We start from the raw sequence: 26,403 nt of genomic DNA, 5'->3' as shown, positions 1-26,403 counted from the left end.
TCGGCTGTCCTGTCTGAAACACTCTTAGAAGCTCTGACAAGGGATCTGTTAGACTCTTCTCTAGCAAAAGCTTCCTAAAGAGACTTAGGTCACTGCCCAGTTTCATTTGGTGCTTGTTATGAAGTGGCACAAAGCTTCTTTGCAATATCCTAACATGTCAGACAAATCTGCAAACACATGAGCAAGTGACACATGTGGCCAGGTCAGGGAAGTGTTAATTACACACACACACACACACACACACACACACACACACACACACACACACACACGCAAGCACACACACTTGAACCCACCACATTTATCAACACATGCAGTACAAAATGAAGCTTTCCTGTCTGATTTGAACTCCGTTTTTCATGACCCACCATCCTCTCCCCACACCCCAAACTGAACACGAACAGTGATAACAAACATAGCAGTGTAACTCCTATGCCGGCGAGTCAAGCACTGGCATAAGAAAAGGACTTTTCAAGCTTACCTGCGTGGGTCATGAACTTCCACAGAAAACTTCTTTTCCCTGAAGTACAGGTTCTCCAGCTGTCTCCACTGGAATATCTGGACAGAAAAGAACGTAGTTTAAATTCAGGAGCGGTTGGCTCACGGCTGCTGTTCCTTTTTTGCCGGTTAACTTTCCACAGCTGGTGGTTCCCTTATCAAAGCAGGGACTGTGCAGTTGTCTGTGCCTGAGACACACGTGCACACACACACACACACACACGCACTGGAATATCTGGACAGAAAAGAACGTAGTTTAAATTCAGGAGCGGTTGGCTCACGGCTGCTGTTCCTTTTTTGCCGGTTAACTTTCCACAGCTGGTGGTTCCCTTATCAAAGCAGGGACTGTGCAGTTGTCTGTGCCTGAGACACACGTGCACACACACACACACACACACGCCCACACACACACACACACACACACACACACACGCACACGCAGCTCTCTGCAGTTCAAGTCCAGGCAAGGTGGGTGTGGATTTTCTTGCAGGTCTTTCCAGGGAACGGAACAAGTTCTTTTCAAGTCGTTCCCCTCGGGTTGGCCTTTGTTGCGTTTCCCATGACAGCTCCCGGCTTTGCAGGCTTTTCCCTTTGAGGAGGCGGTGGGGGGCGGGTGCCCTCGGAGGCGGTGGCGGCAGGGCCAGCTGCGGGCCGGCGAGCGCCAGCGGGCTCCCCCCTCCAGTGCTGAAATGGGAAGGCGCTCACATTCCCAGCCTCCCGTCGGGACTGCACTTCCTGCCACTAATGTGCAAGAGCCTCTGAGAAGGGCGGGGGCTGCCCGGACCTGATTTCAGGGCAGGCAGGCGACTCATGATCACAGTATGAGCTGGTCGAGCTCATTCTTCCTGCTGCACAAAGAAAAGCGAGAGTTCTGCTGCTGGACGACGGCTGGAGTCTCCCCAGGCTGGGTCGGAGGGGGGCGAGAAGGGGAGAAAAGGGGCCCTGGTGGCCATGTGGCCGTTCTTCCTTCAGACCAGTGAACCCGTTAAGGAGGAAACTGACTGTCATGTTTGGAAGTAATTAGGGCAGCATCCGATTGCTCTAACAACAGGGTTCCTTTCACTGGAGGAAAAAGCAAGTTACTTAACCCTTCAGGAATTGTTACAAGAGGTTCAAGTTATGTGCACACACATTTGTATTCATATTTGGTGGATATTGCCTCCCCTTCCTACTATTTAGGATTTGAGTTTATTTTGCTGAAAGGGGGCTAAAGCAGGAATCTCGTTCTTGTCTTTCCCTCTGGGAATGGCTGATTCTTTCCTGCTCCCCCTTTCTCTGCCCACTGAGTGGATGTATATGCTTTTAAGGGTCTCATTCCAGACTCGGAGTCCTCAGATGTGAGGCGCCTGCCCTCTCTGACCTGCTGCTGTTCTCTCCACCTTAAAGAGGCGATGGTCGTTTCCCTGGATCTGATCTACCTCTGGGACCAGGACACTGCTAGTCAATGCTTGGCCAGTGAACCTACCACCCCATGTAAAACCAGGCTGGAATAAAGAAGCCATCTCTAGAATGGCTGCGTTCTTTTATCTTCACAATCTCCTCTCTGGCATTTTAAAATTATTTTATCTGCATAAGTAACAGGAAGGAGGACATCTATTATCTCATTGTAGAGCCACCTCTTCTGTCTGCTGCTCAGAGTGCATTTTACCCCCAAACCCAAGGAAACTGTACTTTTCTTTCTCTTAAAGGTCAATTCCAAGTAGGTGGAGAGACATTTCTAGGAAAGCAAACGACCCAAAGCCCCACACTGGCTCAGACAGCTCTGTGTCTGAGACACAGATTCACTGATGCTCTAGCAAAGTCTTTGTTACTCAAATACACAGGTCCGAGCCTCATGCTCCTATCTGATGCTCTGCCAGTATGAATCCCTCAATGAAACCCAAAGATTCTCTCTGGCCCCAGCTGTTAGGTATTTACAAACATTCCACCTGAACTCAGCCACAGCCTCAAAAACACCAGAACTAACCAGTTCCATGACATTGGCCTCATAACCTTGGTACAGTATACAGAACAAATTGGTCAGGCATGCAGGCTTTAGAGTCTGACTATGTCTGTTTGAATTCAGGTTCGTCTGCTTTCAAGTTGCTGGACCTCAGACAAGTTAGACTTTCCTTTAGCCTCAGTTTTTGCATCTGTAAAATGGCAATAAGGGCCCCTCTAAGGTAGATCTTAGCAATACAGCCTTAGCACCATATTGGCACAAAGTAAGCACTCAATGAACTAGAATCTTACTATGATTCCTAACTGTTCTTACTTCTCCCAAATCCTGGCAACTCAAAGAGAGTAACTCCAGAACAACCCGAACACCTTTTTTCCTTAAATTTCCTAACTCACGCTCTGACTTTGGGGATTTTTAAAAAATAGATTATTTGTGTGCTGGAAATCTTTAAGTATAAGGAATCATTCTCCCACCCCTCCCTTTCTCTCCCCTTTTCTCAAAAGAAAAGGATGTGGATGGTAGATGGCTGGACCCTGCAGGGGTCCCTCAGCTAAGTTCTGCACCAATTTTGGTCAGGCAAAGTGGGGCCTTGAGCAGAACCACCTTCATGGACCTGAGGGCCCCTTGCTCAGCAGAGCCCCAGGCTTGGTTTACTGCTCTGCTGTTTCATCTTGAAATTCTTAGTGAGTTTTGATAAAGGGGCCTTGCATCTCCATTTTGCACTGGGCCCTGCACATTATGTAGTTGGCCCCGGTCTCTGGTCCTGCTGGTGCTGGCAGGCTCTGTGTGGGCTCAGCATCATGTGGGATAATTTGCCCACCCTGTGTCTGAAGGGCAGGCCCAGAGAGGTTGGACACTCAAGCCCTCCAGGAGGAAGAAAGAAAGCTAAACCTGGTGTGAGCATGCCTGAGAAAACCCTGACTGATGCGGAACCCCAGAGCAGAATGCTCAGAGGTACTCATTCCCTGGCAACTCATCTCTCCTCCACTCCTTGCAAAATAAAACACAAACCAAGCCTTTGCTTTAAGTGCTCCCTGGTGTTGCTTGGTGTGGAGAGCCTTGCGGCTGCCAAATGACCCAAACAAAACCATCTGGACTGTGCTGCGGGCCCCTCAGCCACGGCCACTGTAGCAGCCCGTGGGAAGGTTGCTGCACGCTGCTTCTGCTCTTGGCGGTGAACCCTGGAGTCCTGGCTCCCAGGCGTATTTCTCGGATGATGCACATGGTGTGTGGAAATTTTTGTAACAGGGTGCAGAATGATGGATCCCCTTCAATGTCTGCTTTAAGCATGAATTTTTTTGTTTTGTTGTGCAAATGAAATACTGGGAAGGGAGGGTGGGAGTAAGGTGAACGAATGGGTAGTTAGTTTTTCAGGATTGGACTTTTGCACTGGACATTAGAAGGGTCCCAGGAGCTGCAGAGGAGGTGTGCAAGTAAGAACATTGGCCTGATCCTTTCCTCCTCACTTAGGGGAGAGAGGAGGAGTTGGGGGGCTGGGGAGCTGGGCACACTGGTGAGTAGGAGTATGACGGTGGCAGGCACAGAGAGGGCGGGGGCAGCTGCTGTTGGCCTCCAGGGCTGGTTGTCACTTGCTGTAAAGGCCTGGTACTCTTCATGAGGGTCTGGGGAGTTTCTGTCTATGGGTCCCTGTGCCCCACAGCTTAGAGGCCTTCCTGCTACACATGCTGTTCTGAGGCTGACAGGTGAAAAACAACAGGCAATAAACAAACAAGACAGTGGACCTTGCCTCCCCCTTGTAAATGGCGTAAGGTGGGCTCTGACTGGCTGGTTTCGAGCAGCCTAATTGTCTGTGCCACATCAGGGGAGCCTTCTAGGCTCGGCCTCGCTATCAGGCAGCCATCATAACCCTGCCACCATGTAAAGACGTCTACGTACTTTGCGACTCCACATAAAGCCACATCAGACACGCATGATGATCATCATTAGGACTGGGCTAGTTCCCTTCGGATTTTGCATACTCCCATCGCCAATTATGCCCAAGGAGCTAATTAAAAGCTAAAATATGTAGTTCTATCAATAACCAAAGAATTTATTAATTAATACCTATTAAAGCAAGGCCTTTCTCATGCACTTCATTTAGGAACTTTATAAAGCTCTGCAAACATTGTTTCTTTGATCATTTAGCATCCCCTAAGAAGACTGAGAGGGATATTTTCTTCTTGCGGAAAACGAGGTCCAGCAAAATTAGGGGAAACTGCCTGAGGCCACACAGCAAGTTAGTGAAGGAACCAGAAATAGAAGTCAAGGGCACCTGGTCCATTACTCTAACCTCTAACTATGTTGCTTTCCCCATGAGTCCCCCAATTAGTGGGAACAGCTCTTACTCACTAACGGGTGGTTAACTTTACAAGTGGAATAATTTTTACAAATGAGAAATGATGTGACTGTAAGTAGGAAGTCTAAAACCAAATCTTTTTGATTCTACATGATGGCTGTTGTTTTCCTTTTATACTATAAATGATAACTTCTTTCTTTTCTTAGAGACTTGGCTTCCTCTAGTTTTCTAAGACACTGCAATGCATCTTCAGTCACTTTCCATTCAGGACTAAAAAACAACCGTAACCATGATTAAGAACAACCCGAATGGTTTGGTCTTGCACAGAAAATAAAAATTTAAGAGAAACCACCGGGAAATGGTTTCATGGAGACATTGTTTGTCACCATTGTTGGGACCCTGACTGGTACCAGATGTAGATTTTTAGTTTCTGACCTAGATCTGCTGTGATTTGCAATGTGATCACAGGCCCTCCACTTTCCCTTTCTGCATCTCAATGTCCTCAGGTATAAAATAGGAGATGGGAAATGTTTATCTATAGAGAGCAAACCAATGGCTTATAAATACCGCCTTTGAGCTCTGAGTGCACCAGGGTACCCTATAAATGCTTAATGAGCAGGGACCTGGTACTGGTTCCTATTAGCTGGTCTGCTGGAGTCCCACATCCTGTGCATGGCTAAAGGTTGGGACATGGGATTCCTTCCCAGCCAGCGTTTATTGAGTGCTCAGATAGCATGCGGAGAGGTGGGTGAGTTCTCAAGATGATGAGGGAATAAAGTCTTGACAGGAAGCTCAGTCTAGTGGCGCTGATTCTTGACTATGACTTCAGGGAGCTTTGTCTTCCTCCTGTCCCTGAGGTTGAGTCACCAAGCCTCTTAATGACCTCCGTATGAGTAACTTCCTGCTTTGTCCAGAGGGGCCATTATAGAGAATCATAGCAGCCATCTGGTCTACCTCCTCCTTTCACAGATAAAGCAACCCCAGTGGAGAGAAGTGAAGGGACGGACGAGATTAAGGTAATTTGATTCAGGACCCATATCTTGTGACTTCAGATCCTGAGCTCTTCCTAACACATGATGAAGCTCTGATGATGAATGAGAATAAAATCATTTCAAGCTTCTGATTAAGTAACTCATCACTTCTTCAAGTGGTCGGGTTTTTGGCAGTCTGAACAATGCTGTATGCTTTCCAAACACAAGCAAGTTTTCTAATAAGAATTAGACTCCTGGACAGAAATAATCTCTGAGCTCAAAATGAAACATACAAACTAAAAAACTCACTTCCTTGTCTCATTTCTGCTCTGTTCACTTTTTAGAAGCAGACTGTCACAAATCTCTAGGTGTGTTTATACCTTTGGCAAATAAAAATGAATTGCTACACATTTTGAGGGCTACAGGACAAAAGAAGGGAGTTGCTGCACTCGAACTGGATGGAATTTAAAATGTGAAAGCGCCACAGAAAACCTCAAGTCTGTGCTCTCAGAGGGCTTTATCAGGTGTGCCTGGTAAGGTTCTGCTATTGTGGCGTGAGCTCCAGGGAACAACAGAGGCAGGAGTATGTTTTTATTGGGTTGAAACTATATGTCAGAGTTTTTCTTTATATCGGTTCCATAGGCTTTCAATATATTTTACTTCATGTGTAAGAAGAGAGAAGCATGCCTCTTGGGTTTTGGGCAACATTTAATCCCCATTCCTTTTCCAACCATGCACACAGTGGGTGTCTACTTTGTACTGATCTAAGCTAACAGGCAAGAGGAAGGACACGATGCCTAACGTGCTTATGTTTGTAAGGAGTTTGCAATCCAGCTGGCAAGACAAGACATACACAAAGTGGCCTGTGTCTGTGCTGTAGTAATTAGCACCATGATGGAGTATTTACATTATCTCTGATTTCTGTATCAGGCTTTTAAGACCCTATAGAGGTACTGGGCTGCCTTATTAAGATAAGTCTCATGCTTTTGTCTCAAATAATATTTGTGGCTGTTGGTCATTCTTGATTTTTTCAGTTCAGAACATTTTTAGCAGTAAGAATCCTGGCTTGGGGGTCAAGAGTCCTCAGTTCTAGCTGTGACTTTACAAAGCCTTTTACATCTCAGCTTCCTTGTCTCTAAAACGAAGGGGTGTGTGGGCATTCTTACATTCTATGCATGGGTTGAAGGTCAACATTATAAATCCAGAGAATGTCACACTGCAACTCTTTGGAATTTAAAAATAGAGTAGCGTGTTTTAAACATTTCCTACTTATGAGAAACAATACAGAATAGTACTGATTAAGAGCATGGTTTTCAAAGTCATACTGCCTGCCACTTACTGGCTGTGTATCCTTGGCAATTTACTTCTTAGTTTATTCATCTTTGAGATAATACTACTAATAACACTTTTCTCATCGGCTACTGTATTAATGAATTAATACATACAGGGTACTTAAAATAGGGCCGGTACCTAGTCAGCATGCAATCAATACTAGCCGCGATTATGTCTGTTCTCCTGCATTCCTTACTTGCCAGTATTATTCTTCATATTAAAAATAAAAGTTCTGAATACTTTGAACATATACCAGCCCAAAAAACAGGTTTTTTTTTTTTTGTCTTTTTGTCTGTGTCCGGCAACGGATCGCAACCCTCAGTGTTGCCCCCGTACCGGACCGGGGACCAGCAACGGGATCGCAAGCCTCGGTGTTGCTCCCGCGCCTCGCTCAGCCAGCGAGCGGGAGCCGGTCTGTATGTGGGATCCGAACCCTCGGGCGGCAGCGCCGCCGCGCCTCCCAAGCAGCGCACCATCCAGTGTGCCACCGGGCCGGCCCAAAAAAACAGGTTTTTGTAATTTTCTTTGAAAGACGACTAATATGGTGCCATGGGCATTTAAAAAAAATGTTCTGTTAAATTTGATTTTTTACAGCACAAGCATCAGCCTAATCCAGGGCTCCCGTTCAATCCACTTGTGCTGGAGTTTGCTGTCTTCTCTTTGGGCTCCTTCGTTCCTAGCTTTATCCAGCTAATTCTCCTGTCCACTGCAATTTTGACCGGAGTCAGTTTTGACCATTTTCCTGCTACGACTTCAGAACTCAAAACATTCACCCTGAGGAGCACGTATCCTATTGTAATATGACTCAGTCTTATGCAGAGCAGAAAGGACTATAACAGGAACCAAATCAGGCCCTCCAAAATGTGTAAACTGTGATCACAGATCATTAGCTTTCCAAATGGGTCTGAGTGTGTCTCCCATTGGAAGAGGGTTCCCTGGCACCTATTTTCTCCAGAGATGGCCACATACGCAGCAAGAGAAACAATGGCTAATTTTTCTCTGCAGCCAGACCTAATGGAATCCAGATGTTCCTCCGGCCAGTTGTCCTCCTCACTGTCAGACAACACGAGCTCTAAATTGATTTGGTTAATTCAGTGATAGATGCTCAGAGCACCAGCCCTTGACCCTTTAATGGATGGCCTCTTTTTAACCCATCAAAAACCTTTCAGCTTCCTTTGGCTTAAGAGTCACTACTAGGGGAAGAGAGAAGGACGTTAACTAGTACTTAACAAGCCTACAGAGAAGCAGGCGGTTTTATTTTTCCCCATTGGACTCAATTTCCTTTTATTCTTTTCCCTAGAGGGTCTCTCTCTCTACATTATTTTCCTGTGTGTACTTTGGCTTTTCTTGCAGAAAGGTTTTACCAGAAAGCTTTGGCAAATGTAAATACTTTCAAGTGAAGCTGAAAGCTGGAAGTGTTTTTCCTTTCTCACCCTCTGCCTCCTGATGTAATTTCTTCCCTCCTCAGAGTCTGCCTCCGGGGGATCCATGAGGGTTAGTGTTTGAATGGCAGAAGCTGCCCAGTGATCCCCAATATCTGGGTCTAGCTTTGGTTCTTCTAACAACGAGCAGTGTGACCCAGTGACGTGTGGCTTCACCTCTCTGTGCTCCAGTCTTTCCTGTAGAAAACGTCAAGGCTAATGATACCTGCTATGACTTACTTCAGTGGGATGTTTCAAACAGGGAAATTAATTAGTCTGAAAAGTATTTGGTCCATCTGGGGAGAAACTTACGAGGCCATCTCACCTACTTTGGCAGACATCTCTTTTTGGATTGCTGAATTTTTTTGAAGTAGGTTCTGACTACTTTGGAAGGCAGACTTTGGGGGGAAACCCTGTATTTTTCTATTTTTGGCTGGCAGTTGTCAGTTCTCTGTCCTGAGGTGTGGCATATAGAAGTATCCTGATCTTCTTTGCAGAGGTTGTCTGACTCCATGGAAGACAAATAGGATGGGAGAGAATGGGTTGGAAAGCAATTCTCCTGGGAAATACAGGAATACACTCATAACTAAACCTTGACTTATCAAGCTTAGAAAAAAGATAAAATGGCAATACTCTATCCTCATGTTATCTGTGTGGAGCAAAGTTAAAAAAAAAAAAAAAAAAAAAAGCAAACCAGCAAAAGCTCTTTGGGAGTAACTATGTAACAGCAGCTTGTTTGCACTTCAAAACTCCTGGTGCTTCCAGGTTGGCTCATCCTGCCAGGGAGGGCTGAGCTCCCAGTGCTGCTGTCTGGCAGACCTTGGTTTCGGTGGGCACCGGGAGGGGGTGGACTACCTGCTGCGGAGGCTTCAGGTGTGAGCTCCAGGTCCTCCTGGTTGGAAAGTGTGCCAGGGAGCGAGGCAGGCAAGCAGGCACTGGGCCAGGGGTCTGCGGCTTGCTTTTCAAGTCAGGCTGCAGCTGGGAGGACACTTGTGGTGTTGTCAGCTGCTCTGCAGTGTGGCTGCAGCCAGTGGAGGGGAGAGGTGGGGGCCTGTCCCACTCCAGCCTGGACTTGCTGCTGGAGAGTCTGACCCTCCCAGCTTGACCTGAGGCATGCAGGCAGCCAGGCTTGGGCCACCATCTCTGCAGCTGGGGCACTAGCTGACTGTGATGATTTCTCTCTGTGGAGCCCGTGGCTAGAGTAATTCTGCATCTGTCCCACAAGATTTCCTTCCCAGAAAGAAGAGAGGGGAGGAGATATTTTCTAGAGGTGAAGACTTGAAGTCTAGAATCTCTGTTGGTCCAGGAGGGTGGATCCTACTGAAAGCTCTGCTTTTCTCAAACCTAGAGGAATTCTGAAGTGGGCAGGACAACTTGGGGAACTGCGAATTTTGGGGAGAAGGGGTAGGAATAGAGGAAGAAGCAGAGACTTCTACTTAGCAGCCTGCCCTAAACCACTTTCTTTCACTAGGGCTGTCCCCAACTCCGCAAACTCCCCAGCCCCAGTCTGGGTTAGTTCTCCCAGATATGTGTAAATGTACGTCCACCAGAGCAATTATCATCTTGCGTTGTAATTGTCTTTTTTTACTCAAATGTCTTCTCCACCAGACTTAGGCTACTCGAATGTATTTTCCTGGCTCCTAGCACAATGCCTGGGGGCTACTAGGCACTCAGCAGTTGTTGAGTGAATGAATGAAAGAATGAATGAAGAGCTTTATGAGGTAGGTATTACGGCAACTGAAGTTCAGAGAGGTTAAGTCACTTTCTCAAGATCACACATGGTGTCTGCTCAAATTTAGGCAACTTTCATGATATGAGGAACTTACAAGGGTTGATCCCAGACATCTTGTTAAAAATACATTTCTAAAATGCTAGGAAATGGCAACAGAGGCAGGTAGGGCCAGCCCAAGGAGGGAGAATGGCAGAGCTGCCACCAAGAAACCACAGCCTTTCTTTTATTTTGCTGGCTCAGTCTGAGCTAGGCTCGATTCCAAAGTAAACCAGGGAGGTCCACAGTCCCAGGAGCTCGTGGTCTCAAACTGCAATCCTAGTCCCAACCTGGAGCAAATCTTCACAACTCATTTTGCCTAGAAACTGCCTCAGTTTGCTTGAGGCTGTCTGTTAGGAGTGACCCGGGGCAGGTCGGACCCCTCCTGTGGTGCTCTCTACCCCAACCTGCAGGCGCTGATTCTGAGGCCAGGGTGGTGGGTGGAGTTGGGTACAACACGTTCACAACACGTTCTGACTGTGCTAGGGTTTGGTGTTAAACAGGTTTACATCCTCAAATCAGCCTGGATTTCCCCCTTTGACTCATGCTCATTAAGAAAAACAAAACCTCACAGAGTTCCCTAAGTATTGCATAGTTCAGCAGAAACCATCTGTTAAGAACTCCCAAGACAAAGAGAAGGTTACTAGGATTCAACAAGCAGGGTTTTCCAACCTAACACTTCCTGCTACTAGCAAAAAAAAAAAAAAAAAAAAAAAAGGATAAGCCAGAATCGTTCAACGGTCTGCAGTACTCCAGCAATTCGTTCTTGATATATAGTTACTATCAAAAAAAAAAAAAAAAAAAAAAAAAAAAAAAAAAAAAAAGGATAAGCCAGAATCGTTCAACGGTCTGCAGTACTCCAGCAATTCGTTCTTGATATATAGTTACTATCAGCTCTTAGGTTCCCTTTGGTCCAACAGACAAAAAGTAACGTCAAGGGAGAGCTCAGAGGGGAGCACATTTTTATGCTTTTCATTTTTTCATCAACAAATCAAAGCTGTAAAAAGCTATAGTTCCTCCCCCTCCCTTCTTCTCCCTTACAAATATCTCCCTCTGTATGCAGAGCTCTCTCAAACTCTTCCTTACGTGAGTTATACTATATACTTAAATTTTCGAGCCACTATACACATACACATGGAGATGTCTTCCAAATTTGCAGTGGGTCACAACAAGCTACAAGGGTACTTCAAAAAAATTCATGGAAAAATTTGTATTATCTTTCAATTCTATTTTTCCATGATATTTTTGTAGTACTGACAACTTTTATTCACTCCAGAACTATTTGTTGGGTGTCTGCCATGTGTCAGGCACCATTCTAGGCATTGAGAATACAGTAGTGAATAAAACCGCCCTGCACATTCTTATGAGGGGAGAGGCAAATCATAAATAAATAAATAAATAAATAAATAAAAACTACATAGTACAGTAAGTCAGAGGATCCTAGGTTCCAAGAACAAACACGTAAGCAGAAAAGGAGGGACCTCTGCTGGTATGTGACCAAGCAAACTGCCACAGACTCAACTAGTGAGAAATCTGGCCAGTGACCAACTTTTTAAATGCTTTTTCAAACCCCAAATATAAAGTCACTGATGTATTAAGAAATATACACACACACACACACACACACACACACGCTCAGAGGAAATTCACTCAGCTGTGACTTCTAATGATTACTAAAGGTGAGGCTGGGGTTTGATTTCCAGTCAAACAGAAATACCTAGAGAGACTGGAGTCCAGAGCCCCTCTGGCTCTTTGCTCTCCCGTTAAAAGGCCAGAACAGGAAGAGCCATTATAAAGAGGCAGAGCACTCTCCAAGGGTGTAGAGACCCCATGGACTACATTATGTGCCTGTCTACGCCTTCCAGAATGACTATTAGGATTGGCAAAGAGACTTGCAGGACCCCACGTAGCCACTAGAAACACTTGTTGGAAATGTTAGAGAGAAAGAACTGGGTACCTGGCCAGTCTACTATTTCATTGGCCAAGGTTCTTTGGAGTCTCCCCAATCATTGACCCCATGCAGTTTTGTCATGAATTATGCTGTCTGTGGATAACTTGGTTATTGCTTAACTAGAGCTGTAGGATAGTCCTGGCTGAGACTTTAAGATGAGAAATATCACTAAAGAGAGTTGTGAGCAGACCATCTGGTATAACAAGCAAAAAAAGAGGCCGAGAACTGTTTTTAATGGGTCACCATTCTGATTAGAAAGGTCCCCATGCTGGTTAGATAGGTCAATATGTGCCTTTGCCTGTGACAGCTCTGGTTTGTCTAAAATCATGGCAACCTTACTAACCAGTGCCCCTTCTTACTCTCTAAAGTCCTGGTTTGGATATTAAAACCCTATGGTCACAGAAAGACAAATACTTCGATTTCCCTTGTATAAGGTATCTCGAGTAGTCACACTCATGGAAACAGAAAGTAGAGCGGTGGTGGCCAGTGGCTGCTGGCAGAGGAAATGGGGACTTCTTGCTTAATGGACACAGAGTTTCAGTTTTGCAGGATGAGCAGTTCTGGAGACAACAATGTGCATACACTTAATGCTATTGAACTGTACACTGAAAAATGGTTGAAATGGTAAATTTTATGCTATGTGAATTTTATCACAATTAAAAAAAATGTTATGGTTAGATGATTCTGAAACCCTTCACCCACAGTTGAGGTATATAAAATGTTCAGGAAGGTAGAAACTGAGAGAGCATTTTTAGAGGAGACAACCTTGGAAAAGAGATGTGCTGAGCTCTCTCCTACCCAGATGGAGAAGGTGTAAGATGCCTACTGTTTCCTTCAAACCCAGGAAGAGAACATTCACTAGGATCTCCTAGAAAGCTTGACAGGTGTCCCTTGAAGTCAGATGAACTAAAGGAGAAATGGAGACCAGTGGGAGAGGGGAGATTTAACTTCACAACAAGTTTGGACCTTTGATTGTCATGAAGGACTAGACACTCTAATTTTTTAGTAAAAGCTTATTTTGTTATTTAAAGTGACTATGTGAGTTTGTATTACCTGAGAGTGATCAGAAAAGTCATGGGCCCACTTGTGTTTTGATCGTGGGACAAGGAAAGAACACACCAGAAGGAACAGTGTGAAATAAAAGAGATTTGCCTGTTGAGTCCCATGTGGTCAATGTTCTTGTTATACTAGCAAAATCTTTTCTTTTTAAGCCAGAAAGCCCAAATCTGTTCATAAGTTACTACTGGTTCATGGCTCTTTTGGAGTGGGGCTCTTCTGCTGTGGCTTGGGATCCAATGATAGCATTTGGTTTTGATTTGCTTCTTCACATTGCATCCAATGTCAACAGGGCTCCTTGACTAGTGGGAATCTGTCTGCAGAGTTATTCAGAAGCTAGTCAGTCTCAAGCGGGCTGCTGCGTTGTCTGGCTGGGTGTTTATTTGCATGTTACAAATACCTAGTGTTGTGTTTGACCCCTACTATACACACAATCCACGTGGCTTTTTATGTGACCTTTCTTAGTGATGGTCCATGTGCCTGTTCAGGGACAGGGAGGACAACACGTCTGAGGAGACCATGCATTGGTGTGGAAAGCAGAGGAGTCCTGCGAGACATTCCACAAAAGACACATCAGCTGGGGGACAAAAACTACTTTGGGTCATTTCATCAGATCTAGCTTTGGCTCAGCTGCAGAACGGTCAGAGATAGAAACAGGACTACCTACTCAGAAACCGGCATTTCCTCTTCTACCACTTTTTTTCTAGGAAAATGTTGCTTTTCATTCCTCCTTGTGTTCACTATCCCCCTCTGGCCTTAAAATGAATTTGCCCTTTATTTCATTCCTCTTCCTGTTGCTAGTTTCAAGATTCCCTCAACCTAAGGATTCCTGATTGTCTATATCAACCACCTTGTGGAGGAGGAAACCAAGGCCCAGAAAAGTGACTCATTTTGCAGGGTTGGAGTTAGAACTGAGGTGTCTTGACCACCAGGATGGATCCCTTGCCACTGCTAATAATATAATGCTTGAGGATGCATGAGGTGGGGGCGTGTACATAACACCCCATGACATAAGGGTATGTCAGGCCTGGAGATTGACCCCAGGGATCATTTGGGGGGATCTTCAGAGCTTGAGTGTAACCCCTCCAAGAGGTGCCTCCAAGCATGTCATCCTGGGAAAGATTTGAACCTGCATCTCTTTAGGGGATAATTGTATTCCTCTCCTCCTGTGCCTTTGCAGAGAAATTACCCTCACGTGATAGCTTCTCTCTAAAAGTTTTACAGCTGGATGGGGCAATGCTTTTTTTTTCTACTGACAGACAGATCAACCTTCCTCAAAGGTGACAGTCTGACAATAGTTCGAGCTTCAACAAGATTATAGCAGCAATACTAGCAGGTGCCCTGGAAGTGTGGCTTCCTCAGGACCAGGCTCAGAATGGCCTCCACAGGAATCCATGGGAACTAAACCACCCTGGGTTCCCAGATCCAATGACCAAGAAAAAAATTAATCCTCCTAACAAAGAGATGTTGTTTGCTCTTTGTGGCGATTCCGCCTCTCATGTTCAGTATAAAAGAGACTGTAACGATATTTGCTATGTCAAGGGCAACAGAGCCTTTTTATTTTTTTTATCTTGGGGAACGGAAACTCTTTGAGAAGTAAACTTGTTCAAGGTGGAGAAAACAAGACTGCATCCATCCTATGTCTTACAGTCTCCATTTCATCAAAAGAGGCGCAGAGAGCTTAAATAGGTTGTGTATCATGACTTTTTGCTGAATATATTGGCAGTGAGTTAATGGCACCAAAATTCGTCTTTGGTTGAGATCTAGTTTGGGCCTTTGAGTGGATATGGAGGTTACTGGTTTGCCAAACATCTTTTTTAAAAAAAAAATAAAAAAGATGTAACTGATCTAGGAAGAAATTTTATTTTAACTCAGGTTAAAATATCTTCACAACCACAAAAACAGCAAAGTAGGCTCACATGGAAAGTTCCTTGTTAACTGCCTGTAATGCAGAGCAGTGGTCCCTAAACTTCACGGTGGGTATCCAAATCACCCCGAGGGCTTGTGGAAACAGACTGCCGAGTCCCATCCTTAGAGTTTCTGAGTCTGTAAGTCTCAGGTGGAGACCCTACCTGACATGTTCACAGGTGATGTGAAAGCTTCTGGTCCGAGGACCACACTTTGAGAACCATTGCTGTAGAAGCTCCTGTGCAGGCCTGAGCAGCCTCCCCCTTCAGGATTGAAGAACTTATTCCCTTTCCCAGAATCTCTTTCAACTGTAGAAAGTCACCTTGCCCAAGGTGATAACTCCCTCCCTGGGGGCTGTCAGCATCTAAGACTGGTTGATGCTGGCGGATAAGGCCATCAGCCTCAATGGCGATGGCGATGGCCCTGAGGGTCGTTCCAGCTTCAGAGCTTTGTCCCAGGTTGAGTGATGCCACGTTGGGACTGTGTCAGAGCTCAGCTTCTCTCTCTCCCTGGTCCTGCTTCTTCCCCTTTCCCCTTTGGTGTTTATCCCAGAGCACCCCCCAATAAGCCCTGCATGTGAATCCACCCTGGATTGCTTCCCCAGGAATCTGATGTGCAACACTCTTAGAAGTAGAGTCACTTTAACATCCCTGCTTGGAGAGACCACTGCTGACCACCCACCAGGCCTCCCACTCTTCTGTATCTGATTTATTGTCTTCATAGAATTCAATACTCTGACAGTATACATTACAGATTTATTTAATGTTATCATTTGACAGCCTTCCCCACTAGACTGTATGCTCTGTGGGGGCAGGGACCTTCTCTCTCTTGCTCACTGCAGCGCCTGCAGAACCTGGCATCCGACAGGCACTCGGACAACATTCATTAAACAAGTGAATGAACTTCCAGGCAGGAAGAGCCATGCATCCTCACCAACAACTCCAAAAGTTCACTGAACTACAAAGTCTAGGAAAATGGAAGGTGCTTTAGAAAGTGTTCTCTGTAATTGGTAATGCCTTAAATTTGCTTAGTGCTTTACAGTACTTTTTTTTAAGAGTTCATTCAATAGTTACAGCAATCAATGTTGGGAGAAGAGCAGCTGGCCTTGGTGAGGTTGAGGGATGTGCCCACCCAGGGTCGTGCGTGCAGTAAATATGGACTGCACAGAACAGATATGCTGGTCTCCTGGCTTCTGACCTGTGATCTTGCCTCTGAATTGTTATCAGAGGCAAACTCAAGTGAGTTCCCTTCAAGACTCCCTATAAGTCTGACTTCCCCCAGTAATACTTGTAGAAGAGCCATTTCGTTGGAGAGGTTTTCATATGCAACATCCTCTACTGAAGTTCTAAGTGCTAGCTCAGGGCTTTCAGGGTTACAATTCTTGTATGGGAGGAGACACTGGGACTTTTCTTCCAAATGAAGATAACTCAGCCATGTCTAATACGGGTGATTTGAGAAGGGGGATATCTAAGACTGATGCTTTGAGAATGGGATCTCAATTTTCTTAGGATATAATTGCTTTTTTCCTTTTTAAATTTTCTTGTAGAGTTATTTTATTTATTTTATTATTTTTTTTAAAAAGACGATCAGTAAGAGGATCTTCACCCTTGACTTGGTGTTAGCATCATGCTCTCCCAAGTGAGCCAACTGGCCATCCCTATATAGGGATTCGAAACCGTGGCCTTGGTGTTATCAGCACCACACTCTCCCAAGTGAGCCACGGGCCAGCCCTGTAGAGTTATTTTAAAATAGCAAATTCTATCAACTTCCTATTCTCCCAGCTCCCTCTGCCTTGAGCCACCTACCTACCGTGACCCATGGCAGGGCCTGTGTCTCACAGGCTTGGAACCCCCCAGATCCACTCAGTTCTGCAGTGAGATCTGAAGAATCGACAAGACGCAAACCGAGAAGGCCCTTTGATCCCACACTGAATGAGTGAGGGCTACAAAATGCTCAGAATGCCCAGGTATTCAGTGGTGCTGTCCTTCCAGAAGTGCACAGGTGTGGTCGCCAAGGGGAATGTAGATGCTGGAGTGAGGAAGGTGCCTGCTCGGGGCCAGCCAAGCCACAGAGCTCTAGAAAATGAGTCAAGTACATCCAAACAGAAGCTGAAAAATCAGTCAGCAGTGCACTTAACTGAGCGCTTATCACATTGAATAATTCAGCAGGGCAGTGCCGCTGGGAGCCGGCTCACAGTTAATGGAATATTTCCTGTAAATATTATTTTCCCTTCCCGTCTCATCATCTTGTAAGTTCAAAAATCTTTACTAATCTGGGGAGGGGACAGTAATGCATGAATCCCCAGAGCCCACGCCCCTGCTTCCGAAACACTCTCAGGGATCACAGGAAGCCACGCTGGCTGCTTGGGGACAGGCCATTTACTCTGATTCCTTCTCCTAATGCCTCAGAGGGGACCCCATAGTGCTCCTGATTGTGCATTGGAGTGTACATAAAAGCCCCCCTAATTGCACATCAGATAAATAAGTAAATGCTGTCTGCTGGATATGTAACAGGGGCTGCACGGCCATTCTTTCCCAGCGGGGAGTTTCATTAAATATGGCCTGTGAGTGGGCTGCGTCTGCATGGGATGGTTTACAGATATCGAGTATTCCTTCTAAGGGGGAATCTTACTCTAACTCTCTTAGTGCCCCCTTAGGAAAGTGTTTTCCGTTTGAATATATAATGGCTTCTGATGATCAGATGGCTGGTCTGTCCACAGGTTTGAACAGTGCAAACTACAGGGTTTCTATAGAGAAGAGAGCCTGGCACTGGTGTGAGTTGAGTCTTCAGTGCAGGACTGAAGCTGCCAAGACGGGACAGATTGTCCCAGAGATTAGAGCTTTCGGACTTTCTTAGGCTTTGATCTAAGGAATGCAAGGATCTCCTCCTCTAAAGGGGAAGCCGTATGTGAGACAGATTTTGCCCAGCCTTGTTTATCTCTGTCCCATGGAATACCCCGTTCTGCAAGAGTCAACAAACAATGCCTCTTCAATATATACCATTCGCTTTCCACTCAAATGTCTTCAGAGAAGAAAGAGGAAAAACTCCTGCTTGTATCAGCACAACTGCCTGAAACCCACGGGAGAGCCAATCCAAGGCATGTCACTGTTGATGGTCATTTTACACGGCTGGCATTTTCTTTCTTTTTTTTTTGATGGCGTAGGTCTCTTTACTGGACTGTAAATGCAAACTAAGATGAAGCTTGAGATTTACTTCAAGTGCCCAAATGCCAATCTGTCACTGTTTCATTGTCCCCTGAAAACAATAGGACTCTGATTTGTGAAACACAGTCTCTTACGTAGGCGGCTCTTATTTCCACATGCATACAAATGCGCACACGAAAACAGAATTTGGTAATGACGATAAAACAGGGTAAAATACTCTATGCCCCTGCAGGTGGGTTTTTTTTTCCACTGTGACTTTCCTTCTATTTCTCTTACCATTGCTAGAAGGAGACAGTTAGGCATGTAGACACTGTCAGCTCCCGTAGTCTGATACTATATCCACAGCTGTGCATAAAAACTATCGAAACATAACCCTGGGAAAGAAGACAGGAGAGCTACAGTAGCCAAAAGGGTTGTTTTCAAGTGTTTTGTTGCGTTTGAGTGTGAAAAGGAGCTCAGAAGTAGGGAGACAGGCAAGGAGGGAGAGGGAAAACATCACTGGGTGAAGGGCAGAAGTAGAAGGATTTATTGAGAGTTGATAAGGAGATATTTAATGGCTTATAAAAAATTCAGCAACCTGTCCTCAGATACTGTTTGGGGTTCTGCCTGATCTTTTTAAAAGAATTTATATATGTAAGCAAGGGCCGATATTTGGGGGAATGTGCATGTATGGTAGATTTCATTTTTTTTTTAGTCTTGTTTGCTGCTTTTAAAGGGCATTTTGGGGGCTAATCTCCACGTGTCATTCTAAAATGCTATGGAAGCTGGCCTTCAGAAGCTCAACATTTCTGAGCTCTTCTGAACACACACAAAAGCCCAAACCCATCTGCTGGGTGTCCCTACATGTCTAGCTCTTCCTGACACATGTGCCCTGAGGACAAAAGCTTTTTTCTCTTTTAAACAAAGCTCAGCAGCCAGCATTGAGGGCTGTGTTTCAGGAAGGACAGAAGCCCATTTGTGTAGAAGGTCCAGATAGCAGATAGTGGGGGCCTGATTAGGAGGGGACTGAAGTGTCCTCTCTTCTCCACTCCACCCGTGAGCTGCCTCATGTTGTACTCCGTCCCTCCCAAAGCCACCAAGCCTCCGAGGGAGGAGTGAGCGGCTTTGGGTAGACTCTGAAACCAGAATGGCAAAGAACTAGGAACAAGCTACAGTCCTGCCCGCCTCTGGATGGCCATCAGCTGCCCCTCCTTGGTGGCTTTTTTTTTGGTGGGCCACATGGAAACCCTTGAGTGGATTCTCACCAGCAGCTACCGAGCTCTGCAGCTGTGCTAATGGTTTGCTAAGGCTATTAGAGTCGAGTGTGCCAGTTCATGCCCCTAGGCCCTTCAAAGAAAGGCAGTAGGCTCACCCTGCCTCTGCCTCTACTTGAATGTTGGTTCTTATTATTGTGGCGCCATGTGACAGAAGCCGCTGTAACTGGGTCAGAGTGTCAGGGAGGGCTCTGTGTGCCGCTGGGCAGGAGCAGCTGCCTGGGCTGGAGAGGCAGCTAGTGCTGCAGAAGCCTCTTTCCTGAGCGCCCCTGGAGGCTCCCTGGTGCCAGGAGGGAGTGGCGCCACCTGGAGGGCCATCGCTCACATGCGGCTCACCCAGCCCTGAGTCCTGTGCTTGGGACTCCCCAGCTCACAGTGTGCAGGGACACTGTTGGCCACTCCTGATGAGCCTGGCTGACCTTCCCCAAGCCTGAGCTTGCCAAGGAGGCCCAGATGGCTGCAAGTGGCAGTCCTCATCTCCAGCCACCCATCGGAATCACTATGAGGCTCTCTGGGCTGGGTCAGAGATGGCGGCCAGGAGGGCCGCAGGAGGTGGTGACATCTAGACAGTCCAGCAGGTTCATATGAGTTTCTGATGCACAGCGGAGGGTAAGAACCACTGGCCACAGGCACAGAAGACAGGCTTCTGGCACTTTACACATGAACTTGCATTGACATTCATTGGCACATGCATGCGTCCCTTCAGATTCAGAGCTTGGGAGTCAGGCTGTGTATTTTGTGCTCTCAAGACTCACACATGCTTTAAACATGCCTTTTTATGATGGCAATGATGCTGGGCATGAGAAACAGCAGCAGGCACCCTCTCTAGCTCTTTCTGAAGCTGGGACTTAGCTGTGTCTCTGGTTTTACCTCTAAGTTCCACCTGACATCTTAGCAGAGGAGGGGACCTTTTCAGGCTTATGAAGCTGAGGCTTCGCTTCCCTTCTCAGGCCTTTCTTAATTTTATATTCAGATTGTACATTTGTTTCTTAAAGAAAGCCCCAAATCATATAAGCTTCAGGGTCCATGCAACCAGGACCTGCCTCTGTGTAACATGGCGATAGTCATGACAGGGGACTGAATCTCTTACTCACAGCTACTGGTGACCTTTCTGGTGTGCCGACTGCCTCCCTGTTTCCCTCCCCATGCAGTCTCTGGTTCAGTTATGCTTTAGAAATTCACAATACTCTTGAGCTCAGATGGAATACCCAGCTGCCCACTTGTCATAGCTACCTGGATGTCCCAGGTCAAGCCCAAAAGTTTGCATGTCCTATGCACTCTTTGGTCACTCACAGATCTCCCCTTCTCTTAGACTCCGTGCTTTGTCATTCTGGACAGTCCTCCTCCCCTTTCTGCCAGGCTCTTCCCCCACACACTTGTCCCCTTCTTCCTCCTGTTACCAAGAGCCAACCTCAAGGCCCTGCCGATTCTGGTTTACACTATCCTAATAATGTCTTGTGTCCCTCTAATCCATCCTCCCACACAGCTGCCACAAGGAAGCTTCCTGAACAAGGAAAATGTGATATGGTGCTCCTTGGCTTTGAATACTCCATGGCTCCCACTGCCTCTAGAGGATGAAGTCCTCTTAGCAAAGCCTAAGACAGCACCAGCTACTCCCCTCCTACCTGGTGTCCCAGCCGCGAATGGCACTGTCCCCTTCACTGTGCACATTGGTCTCTCCTGCACGCCTCCCCACCCTGTTCCTCCATCTGCAAGACTCTCTTCCTCCTTCGAGGCCCCACTTACTCTTTGCTTCCTCCATGAAGACTTTTCTCTTCTCCCCGACTCTGTATCGCACCTCTCTGTCCTTGATACCCTGGGCAGGCCTGGAGGACGTGACTTATGTCCCATTTATCTCAGTGCCCAGGGGCGTGCTGGGCACACAGTAGGTACACAATAACCGTCTGTTGAATAAATAAGTGAATGATGGTTTGGATAGCTTGAGCTGTCCTTCAATTAGTAATAGGTTTCAGAATTCTAACTTCTTCCTCGAAGACCACAGAAACAAGTTATTTTAGATAACCACTCATTGTGAATTAGAGAAAATGCCCTGGTAAAATATATAGACCTTTAAACATTTTTAAGTCACTGCCCCGGAAAAGTTTCACAAATTATTGTAAATTCTATTATTCAATGGCCGATTATTCACACCTTAGCTTCTTTTGCTTATCTTGAAGCTTGTTTTAGAATCTTACAATAATAGTCACACTCCATTTTGTCCTTGCTATTGTCACGCCCTGTGTTTTACAAGTATCAAGTGCTATCTCATCACCTTTTCGATCTTCATTAGAACTTCAATTAGAGAAATAAAGAAAGCTTAAACCTATTAATAAACTGAACCAAACAAGGATGAATACTCGTTAGCATGTCTCTGAAAAAGCTTAGAGGGAGAGGAGATTTCAACTGCTGGGTTCTAATTAACTCTGCTATAGATCTCAATTACCCACCTTGGCCTTGGGTCTTCCACCAATGTGGGCAAGAGAGAGCTGACTATACTGCAATCAGGATTTTGTTAAAGGCTTTAGAACTATTCTTGGCTTTTGCAATCAGAAGAAACAGGCAGGCGGGTTGAAAAGAGAGTTTACATAAAAAGGAGGGAGGACACTAGAACTCTGGAAGACAAGAAATGGAAAACTTAAAAGGCCACGGTGGAAAAGGCCACAGAGGAAGCAGGAAGAAAGATCTAGTGAGGAGGAGGTATAGACCCTGTGACCGAGAAAAACAAGTATGGAAAAGACAAAAACACAGGGTCCAGTTCATTTCTTGCAGCATAGAAATGGGAACGAGAGGTTTTGGAGATACACAAAAAACAGCACACCCCCCAAAAAGCCATGTTGGTGCAGAATTGTTCCTAATGAATAATTCCACCATTATTTTCTCAGGATCTTTTCTTAGACCTTAACTGACTTTTACTGATCAATTGAGTGAAAATCCTCTCCAACTTAGGGCCATTTCACCCCACTATCAATTTAATGAAGAAGTTGTCTAAGGACAGATGTTAACTGGATAGACTACGATAAACTCAGATACATAGTGTGGGTTTCAATCCCACTCATGGATAGAGAAGCTTGGAAGGCAATCTGGAGTGGCATAATGGACCAATATGGCTTTCTCTCTCCTAGAGCAAATGTGGTTTAGATGGATTTTTAATACGTATTTTAGGGTTTGAACTGCATACCATCTCCCTGTCACTCTCTGCCAGAGAATCTGAATGACAGCACTTGCCTCAAAGATATTTTTCCATTATAATTTTTCAATTTGTTCTGGTCTGAAAAATGTGTGTAAATGAAAACAGAGAGAATCCAAACTCCGTGCTCCCTGCCAGCACTCCGTTGTGTCTTTACAATGACTTTGCAGACCCTCGTCCGCTCCCCTTTCTCTTTGGCCAGTGGCCTTATTTTCTGATCACTTCTGCTAGGCCCTAAGATATTTGCAGGATTTCCAGGAACTCTGCTCACTCTATTTTTTTTTTAAATCTCTTTTTGACCTACAATCTCTTCTTTTAGCTCACTCACTTCCCTTCATCTGGTCCCGAAAACCTTTGGGGAAATCTCAGATTGGCCTCGGGATTCAGAGCGATGTCACCTCCTTTTCCCAAAATATACAGCCCCCCAGGAAATGTAGGAGCTGTCTTGCCTTAAATAATTGTAACAGCATGGATTTCCCTAGAGACAGGGAGAGAAAATATTTACCCAGGGAGCTCAGACCGGATTGCTGTGGAGTAACTTGTCTACTACTAAACCAGCAGGGGATCGGCTGTTCTTAAGCTGCACGTGTTCTTTGCTCATTTGCCTGTTCCTCCCTTGATCTGAGAGCCATTAAGCCCACAAAGGAGCCCCCACTTACCTTCCTTGGCTTCACTTTATCGTGGTAGTCATACTGGAAGATTCCTTTGTAGCTCAGCCCCAGCCACCACGGTATCCCCTGCTTGTCCTAGGACATCAAAAGAAATAGGGGTAAATATGGGGTTGGAGAAGATAAACATGAACCAAGAGGAAATTTCCTGGCTCAGCTGAAGATGAGGGGAATGCAAGTTCCGGGGAATGGAGAAAGCCCACCTGTGTACTTTTTACCTTAACAGATGTGCCCATCATCGCATGATGCTTGGTTACGTGAACATGTGACAGGGAAGCTACCCTGGGCTGGGGACCCGGCTGTGCTGCACAGTCGCTTTCCCCTTTATAAGTAATGAGCAAATGCCCTGTTCTTTTTTATTCCTCCTGAGACTTCAGGCTTTCCATTTTGGGTCCCTCACTCACCACAAAGGAAAATTTGGGAGATGCACATTCTAATGAAATGATCGGCCTTCTGAGCTGAGAAAGTGTCATCGATTCTCAAAGCTAGAGGGGATCTCAAAACTACAGGGGACTGTGGGATCACGGAAGCTGATTCCCCTCATTTTAAAGACAAATCAGAGTGAAGTGCCAGCCCAGCTTTACCCAGGACCCTTCCAGCCCCAGCAAGCCACAGGGCAGAAGATGTCACCCTGACGTCCTGCTCACCCGAGAGGACAGCTGGGTTCCAGGCAGGATCTTAGGACTCACGCTGTTGAACAAAGTAGCAAAACTGAAGCTGAAACATCTTGGGACTGATTTAGAAACACCAGGTCCCTTTGTTTATTCCTTTAACAGAGACCTCTTATCATCTCAGTGGAAGTTGCAATTTTCCTTTCAAATAGGAGACTGAGTTGTTAATTAAAGTTCCCAAATGCTATGATTTTATAGTGGGCATATCAAGCTGCTTTTCCCTAGATTTATCCTAATTTCTGTGTCTCTGAATAACCTAATACACGCCCATGATAAGTGTCTAAAAAACCCAAAATTAACATGATGGTTTTCAAATATTTGTGGGGCATGAGTTATTTCAAGAAAAGCTCAAAGACAAAAGAAATAAATTTTGAAATTTTTGAAAAAGTGGCAGGGTATATGATTTATTAAAAAAATTTAAAGGTAGTATGAAATCCTTATCTTAAACCCCTGTCTCTGGGAAGTACCTATGTGCACTGTGGTGATTTCAGAGAACAGATCAAGGTGAAGCCCATTGCCCCTTTAACATGGGATTGACCAGTGAGTGCTGTCATGCACATAAAATAGCGCATCAGTGAGATCACAGGGCCACCAAATGGTGAGCTTGACATGGTTGGGTCAGGCTTGCTTACGCTCATGTGCTCTTTTTCCAAATAGGTAGCAGAGCAATTGCTTGTGCTTTGAGATTTCGAGAGCCAAACACCCATACTCATCTGGCCCTTTGAAAATCACCAGCCCTGCTTCTGCTCTCTAGCAAAGTGAAAAAAGAGCACCTTTCTAAAGTTTTATGGGAAAGCAGAAAGCATATACAAGGGGTCTTCAAAAAATTCATGGAATGATTTGCATTATCTTTTAATTCAAATTTTCCATGAACTTTTTGAAGCACCCTTGTGTACCAGAGGCAGCCTTTTTGTTAAGTCCTAGGGCTGACAAAGAAATGAAGCATAGGTGCAAGCAAGCTTCAAGACCAAAGTTTTCCTGTATCTTGAATAGTCTTTCAATATTCAGAAGACGTGTAGGGGGTGGTGCTCGGGGAGGCAAATTTCTTAATCTCTCTTTTAATAATAAGAGATGAAAATGAGCTCAAACTTACAACAAACAGCAAACCAGAGAACACAATCTAGAATTCCTGGATTCCTGGTTTCCATTCTGTAATGCAGACCCCTTTGCTACACATGACCATGAAATATTTCTGCAATTGAGAGAAAACCTCACGGTTTGATGTCTCGAAATGCCTCTTATCATAATGTCAGGAACTATTGTTGGATCTTTATGTTTCCTTTATGGTAACAAGATGGCAAAATAGAAAAGGGTTCCACAACTCTCACTAGCAGTATGGTTAACACTGGCAGCCAACACAGTTGACTTTGAGCCTCTTTTCATGCAGAATTGAATTTCCTTTGTGGAGCTGACTGCCCGCTGACTCCAGTGGACACCTGCAGGCACAGCCTCGTATGGGGATAGTCTCCCTAGAGGATTCACCTTTCTCCTATGGGATAGAAGTGAGCCCAGGAAGCCAGGTCGCACTGCCCTAGACAGACTACAGCTCAGGCTTGAGAAGGGCAGGGCTGGTTGCAATGGTTGTATGAGTTCTGTGAATGATAGTGTGGAGGGATTAAGAGTGTGCATTGTTGGGAAGAACTTTGGTAGGAGATCAGGAAGAATTTAACCATTGCAAGCTTTAAGAGATCCTAAGCCAGGCTTCTGGATGGGACTGGAGCCCCCACACATGCCTCATAGCTCTGGGCTCCACAACTGGAGTTCCAACATTAGTTTCCATCATGGAAATGTATACATCCGACCACTCAACTTGATTCTCAATACACATTTACTTAGTAAATATTTACTGGACATCTACTATGGGCCAGGCACTAGGCTGGGATCTGGGAGTAAACAACAGAATATAACACGTAGTCTTTGCCATCAAAAGCCTGCACTTCAGCAGGAGATACGGGCAGGTAAATGTGTACCAATGGCATGGGCAGTGTTACACAAGCGGCCGAGGATGACATTCAAGGAATGAAACATGGTGCATGTTGTAGTCAAAAGAAATTAAAAACATAGTTGGGTGGAAACACGGGGAAAGACACTGGCAGAAGAGCAAGAGGTCGGCTGGTAGAACTGTCTTGACTTCAGAAGTGTTTTGTTCTTTTTGGCAATGACTTAAACTTTTCATGGAGGGGTAAATTAAAGAAGGGGAAGGAAGGGAAGTTTTTCTTTCTCATCACAGAAAAGGGCTCTGAGGGACAAATTCATCTATTATTTCAAAGAAGAGTTCCCAGCCTGGGTCTTTATGTATACAATTATAGGGAATTTAGAA

General features: G+C 45.4%; 1 protein-coding gene across 1 annotated transcript in view; it reads right to left on the bottom strand.

Annotated features, from left to right (window-relative positions):
• Nucleotides 1-26,403, bottom strand: part of FRMD4A (FERM domain containing 4A) — a 183,692-nt gene that overhangs the window by 54,724 nt on the left and 102,565 nt on the right. The window contains exons 10-11 of the mRNA XM_008564083.1: nucleotides 23,404-23,490; nucleotides 482-558 (exon numbers count right to left, since the gene is read on the bottom strand). Coding sequence (XP_008562305.1) covers nucleotides 482-558; nucleotides 23,404-23,490 — 164 coding nt within the window. The remainder of the gene's footprint in view (nucleotides 1-481; nucleotides 559-23,403; nucleotides 23,491-26,403) is intronic.

This window comes from Galeopterus variegatus, unplaced genomic scaffold (genome assembly GCF_000696425.1).
Source record: "Galeopterus variegatus unplaced genomic scaffold, G_variegatus-3.0.2 Scaffold180, whole genome shotgun sequence".
In the NCBI taxonomy this organism is placed as follows: Eukaryota; Metazoa; Chordata; class Mammalia; order Dermoptera; family Cynocephalidae; genus Galeopterus; species Galeopterus variegatus.
The sequence above is the reverse complement of the archived record's forward strand: the minus strand, read 5'-3'. Positions and strand labels throughout refer to the sequence as shown.